We start from the raw sequence: 6,241 nt of genomic DNA on the forward strand, positions 1-6,241 counted from the left end.
GCAGACAACAATGTGTAACTAGTTAGAAGGGCAGGTAGTATTTGGCCGATGCGGATATTTTTTGTGCATATGTTTTTCTTGACAGATTCTACAATGTCTTTTTATTTTCTCAACGGTGTCCATTTCAATCCTAATGCGAGTGTTGTTTGGACAATCTTCTTTGAGAATATCGGTGAAGCTCTGTTCGTATTAGGACTGAAATGAACATCGTTGAGAAAATAAAAAGACGATGTTGAATATGTCAAGGAAAACATATATGCGCAAAAAATGTTTGCATCGGTCAAATGCTGCTTGCAGTTTTTTAAAAACCCGACCGGTCATCAAACTAGTGAGGGTATTGGGTCACTGGTTTGATGACCGGTCGGGTTTTGAATAAAGTCTAATTATATTTTTCTTAAAAAACCATGAAAACGACGCCATTTTGTGCAAAAAAAGAGAGCATGCATTTGAACCACCGATTTTCTAAAATTGCCGGTTCACTGGTTTTTTCCAGTTTTGAGTGGTTTTGATCGGTTCTCATTTGTTCAATAGCATACCTGATCCAACAATCAGACCAGACCTGTGTCCCCTCCAGTTCTAGATTTGACCGATTCGACCGGTCGATTCAGCCCAATTTTTAAAACACCGGCTGCAGGCTCTTCTAACTAATTACGCATTGTTGTTTGCTACAAATATTAAATTGTATTAATAATATTTTTTTTAAAATAATATTTTGTTTTTTATTATTTATATTAAATTTTTCTTAAAAATATTTTATTTTTTTACTATTTAAAATTAATTAACACTAATTTGTAATCAATTAAAAATATTTATTAGATTTATAAGTTATAAATATATTAATAACTTATCATTTAAATTACAGAAAACAAAAAAAAAAAGACTTACGCCACTCCATTTGGCGACATGATCAATTTCGTGGCATACTGGGAATTTTTTTTCAAACCGTGGCATTAAGGAAAATTGTTTTCATGGCTGTGGCATTGAAGGAAAAAAGAGTACGGAGACAAAAAAGTATTGCTAGAATACCTGCCACACCAGTTTGGCATTTTCTTGAAAGATTGCAGACTAAGAAGGATGCAACTAGCCACTTTGGTTCCTTAACCACAAACACAGAAGGAGACGACACACAAAAGATAAGAAGGCACGCTTGTTTTTTTACTGTCTGATCGATACACAGCTTTATAAAGATGATTGTGGGGTGAAAATTTGTACACGGTTGCATTGCATGATACATTAGCCCGTGAACTGGATCCTTCTTCTTCTTGTGTCTTCTTCTATAACAGGACAAAATGAGACCTCTCCATATTAGTACTACATATGAAACAAAAAATCATCATGAATCATGTAAACTCGTGTAATCTGTAGTGGGAGTTAGAAATCCGCATTAATAGAATTTTTTATGGTCCTACCATCCTTTTAGAAAGTAATACCCAATATACCACACTTTTCACCCTTTTTCCCAAAATGTCATGTTTTCAAAAAAAAAAAAACTGAATTATAGAGCATCCGCCCTTTGAATGGGCGGAGCTTCACCTTTTTTAGGAACATCCGCCCTTTGATTGGGCGGAGGAGTGCTTTTCGTTTTTTTTTTTTTGAAAATTTTAATTAAATTAAAAACAAATTTAAATAATATAATAAATATTATAATTAATAATAAATCAATAATATATATTAAAAATATTATAATAAAATATAATATTAATTTCATATTAATTTCACAACTTGTTTATAATTTTTTTTATTATTTAATTAAACTATTTTATTATATATTAATCATATTATTGAATTAATATATTTTATATATTTTTTGTTTTAAATATAAAAAATAATACAATTAATTTTTTTAATTTTAATATAAATTGAATTAAAATATATTAAATCATGCATCCATAAATAAAATACTTTTAATTGATAATTTAAGTTACAATGCAATTAAGAAAAATAAAATTACAATAAAGTAAATTAAACGGTATTTAATTGCCGCCTCGACCTGGTCGGCGTAACCGTTGGTTGGTTCCACAATAAGGAGGATGTACATCTCTCGTACTTCTTCGACGAGGCCCTTCATCATTTGCAGGTTGAGTAGAAGGGCCTATCTCATATCCGCGATCATATAATTCTTCGACCATTTCTTCATTGATAAAATCAGCCGCCGTCGCACTGCCATAACTCAATCTGGTCCCCTCGTTATTCCAATCCTGTTGAGTGGTGTTATGCATTGAGGTTTGCATGTTGACATAGTTTTCTTGATTGGTGTTAGGGGTAAATTGTTGTGATTGAGAAAAAGGCATTTTTGTTGGGGGGTTTGATAGTTGTGGTATTGTTGTTGATTATAAGATGTAGATGGGTTATGTTGGGTAGTGGTATGTTGCATTTGGGTGTATTGGGGTGTTTGGTAGTGGTGTTGGTAGGTTGGAAAAGGGGTAGGTTGTGAGAATGGTGTTTGTGGTTGGGTGTATGAATTATATGGGTTTTGGTGATGATATTGTTGGCTTGGGGTAAAAGGTGGTTGTGTTGGATTGAAATTTTGTTGGGTGTTTTGAAAATGTTGTTGCATGTTAGGGATAGGTGGTCTGGATTGTTGGAAGTTTGAGGTGGAGGGTTGGCTACGAGGGTCAAACAAGTATCTATTCGGCGATAAATACAAATTTGACACAGTGGCATACCATGACATGTAGTCTGGGCTCGGTTTACATTCTTGAGGCATGATTTCCCCCTGCAAGACAGTTTTATGGCGATTATGCCATTGACGACACTCATTCTTGTAATGGTCTTTCCAATCATCGTATGGCCATTGATCGGATAATTGACTTTTATGATACTCTTCCATGCAAGTTGGAGGATCCGGTATGCCCTGTTTAATGCCAAACTGGAGCTTAACCCTATCTGAATGATGCATTTCAACATAAGTGAAGCTGATGATAAAAGTTTTTGAACTCCACACGCCACTATCAGTTGGTTCCAGATCTTCGAGTTCGAGATAGGACCTCCATGTAAACTGCTACATACAATTGTTTAGTTAAAAAATAGTTATATGAAATAGTAGTAATTGATTTAAGTGTTAAATATATTACATCAGTCGGCTCGAAATGATCGATGAACGTTCGATATCCAGGAGCACAATGATGGGGTGTTTTTTCATAATTCATCCCATGTGCAGACCACCTAAAAAAAGAAATAATTAGTACCTAAAAAAATAAAGATATAATTGTAAAAATATTTTTTACGTACTTAGTTGCATATGGAAAAATGTATGGGTTACGATTCACTGGTGCCAGTCTCGGCATTCTCGACCACCCCCAGGCTTGAAGTAAGACTCCACAACCTGCAAAATTATGCACTTCTTTTTTGGCGCATCTACACAAGTGTCTGTACAGATGTGCTAGAGTTGCAGATCCCCAGCTATACTGACCTGTTTTATTAAAATCAGATAATAATGGTAAATACTGCAGATGTATAGTGTTACCATTAGTATCAGGAAATAATAGACCACCAAAAAGCAACAAAATATAAACTCTAGCTTTTTGTAAAATTTCTTCGATGGTGGAAGCATCGGTTAATGTCATTCGGTTTTCATATTTTTCTTTGAGCCAAGTCATTTTAATAAATTGGCCCTTTCTACTTGTGTTTGTTAATGGTTCACCCAGTAGTTCTTCAGCGATAGAATAAGACACAGATGTAGATCCAGCTACTGCGAAACCATTGATACGTAAACCCATCAACATATGAACATCTTCAAGCGTAATGGTGCATTCACCGGTTGGTAGATGGAAAGTGTGGGTTTCTGGTCGCCATCTTTCGCATAAGGCTAGGAGGAATTTTCTATCTACGCCATAAGAGGTAATGTTTATGACATGGCCAAATCCCGCTTGTTGCAAATACGGGCGTATCATATCGTCGACTTCAACAAAACTATGTGACCGAGGACGAAATTTGTTTATATCCTGAAATACAATAATAACAACAAATAATTAATTTAACTAAAAATTATATCAAGCGAATAAAAAAAATTATAAAGATACTTACATATGCCATAATGTTGTTCGGTGTGCCTCGACGTTCTTCTCCGAGTGTTAACAAAGACATTTTTTTGTTATGAGGGTAAGAAATTGTAGGATAGATGTGTCAACATTTAATGTGTCAACTTAGCTCTCAGATAATGTGTCAACATTTAATGCCCCTTGTTGATAAGGACCCTTCAACTAAGGTGGGCGTATGTATCAGTGAGATTGTGTCTGAATTCAAATTTACTCCGTCGTACAAGAAAACATGGATTGCAAGGAATAAGGCTATCGAACAGGTATACGGTAACTGGGAGAACTCATACAATGAGCTGCCACACTACTTGTTAGCTCTGAAGAAATATGTTCCTGGTACAGTGGTAGAAATGCAAACACTTCCCGTATATACAGATGACGGAACTGTTGTCAATGGAAAACAAATTTTTCATCGACTTTTCTGGGCATTCCAACCAAGCATTAGAGGGTTTGCATATTGCAAACCTATACTTCAGGTTGATGGTACCTGGTTATATGGTAAGTACAAAGGTACTCTACTAATGGCGGTAGCTCAAGATGGAAATAGTAATATCTTTCCAGTTGCTTTTGCCCTTGTGGAGGGGGAGACCGCAGATGGTTGGGGTTTCTTTCTAAAGAACTTGAGAATGCATGTAGCCCCTCAGCCTGGCTTGTGTTTGATTTCAGACAGGCATGCATCAATTGAAAGTGCTTACAATAATCCAGAGAATGGTTGGCATGAGCCTCCATCTGTACATGTCTATTGTATCAGACATATCGCACAAAATTTCATGAGGGAGATCAAAGACCGTAACCTCCGAAAAAAAGTTATCAATATGGGTAAGTATAAATTTCCTATTATTATATTTGGTAAATTATATGTATATGTTAGTAACTCATTTTTTTGTAATTATCAGGGTACGCTTTGAACCAACCAACATTCCACTACTACAGAAATGAAATTGGTATGGCTAATGGTGATGCTTTGAGATGGCTAGACAATATTCCATTGGAAAAGTGGACGAGGGCATTTGATGGAGGTCGGCGTTGGGGTCACATGACAACAAACTTGGTCGAATCTATGAACTCGGTATTCAAAGGGACACGTAATCTACCTATTACGGCATTGGTGCGTGCAACATACTATAGGATGGGAACACTTTTTGCTGAAAGGGGTGCTAAGTGGAGTGCAGTATTGAGTTCTGGACAAACATTTACAGAAAGTTGCATGAAGGTGATGAAAGAAGAAACGGCAAAATCCAGCACGCATCATGTAAGAATATTTGACTATAACCATAACACTTTCAGTGTGAAGGAGACAATGGACCATGGTGAAGGAAAGCCTATGGGAGATTACAAGGTAAACCTAAGAGATCTTTGGTGTGACTGTGGAAAGTATCAAGCTTACCGTGTTCCTTGTTCACACGTTATTGCTGCATGTTCTGTGGTGCGCCAAGACGCCTATGCTCTACTGTCCGACATTTACAGAGTCTCAAACTTATTCGGTGTTTACAGCACAAGTTTTCAAGTACTACCATTAGATGAGTATTGGCCCTCCTTTGAAGGAGATCAAATTTGTCACAACCCATTGATGCAGAGGAACAAGAAAGGTCGTCCGGTGAGCTCACGTATTAGAACAGAAATGGACAACTATGATAAGTTAGAGAGAAAATGTGCGTTGTGTCGTCTTCCTGGTCACAACCGAACGAATTGTCCAAATGTTGGAACCAGTAATGCATAGTGTTGGGCCAGATTTGTATTTGTATTTGTATTAGTATTTGTATTTGTATTTGTATTTGTATTTGTATTTGTATTTCTATTGGTTATGTATTTGTATTATCCTTTATTAAACCAACTAGTTATATCTTTGTCTCGTTGTGAAATTGTCTTCAAGGCCCATACTGCCATTCTTTATTTTGGACAGTCAACTACGCATGCTTTCGTCTAGTCCCATCAGGTCAGTCATTGATCAGTGTGTCTGCATTTATCATACATGTTAGGCGTGCTTGTAAACAGTACGCAACATCATTACTTTTTTCTACCCACTACTATTATAAATTAGGGGCTCCTATGGTTGAGTTTACACACAGATACACAAATTCCAAATACCAAACAATCACACAAACACAACCATGCCTCGCCGGACAACCATTAGGCCAGATGGATGTCACCGGACAACAGAGTTGCCGCCCCGGAGATCAACATGGCGTGCCGAACCTGAACCG

At 36.4% G+C, this 6,241-nt stretch overlaps 1 protein-coding gene across 1 annotated transcript; it reads left to right on the plus strand.

Annotated features, from left to right (window-relative positions):
- Window positions 1–4,159: 4,159 nt before the first annotated feature.
- Window positions 4,160–5,757, plus strand: LOC131598626 (uncharacterized). The gene is made up of 2 exons (XM_058871208.1): window positions 4,160–4,856; window positions 4,934–5,757. Exons 1-2 carry the CDS (start codon window positions 4,160–4,162, stop codon window positions 5,755–5,757), a joined length of 1,521 nt encoding a protein of 506 aa, XP_058727191.1.
- The last annotated feature ends 484 nt before the right edge of the window (window positions 5,758–6,241 follow it).

The sequence above is a fragment of the Vicia villosa genome, linkage group LG4, assembly GCF_029867415.1.
Source record: "Vicia villosa cultivar HV-30 ecotype Madison, WI linkage group LG4, Vvil1.0, whole genome shotgun sequence".
Taxonomy (NCBI): domain Eukaryota; kingdom Viridiplantae; phylum Streptophyta; class Magnoliopsida; order Fabales; family Fabaceae; genus Vicia; species Vicia villosa.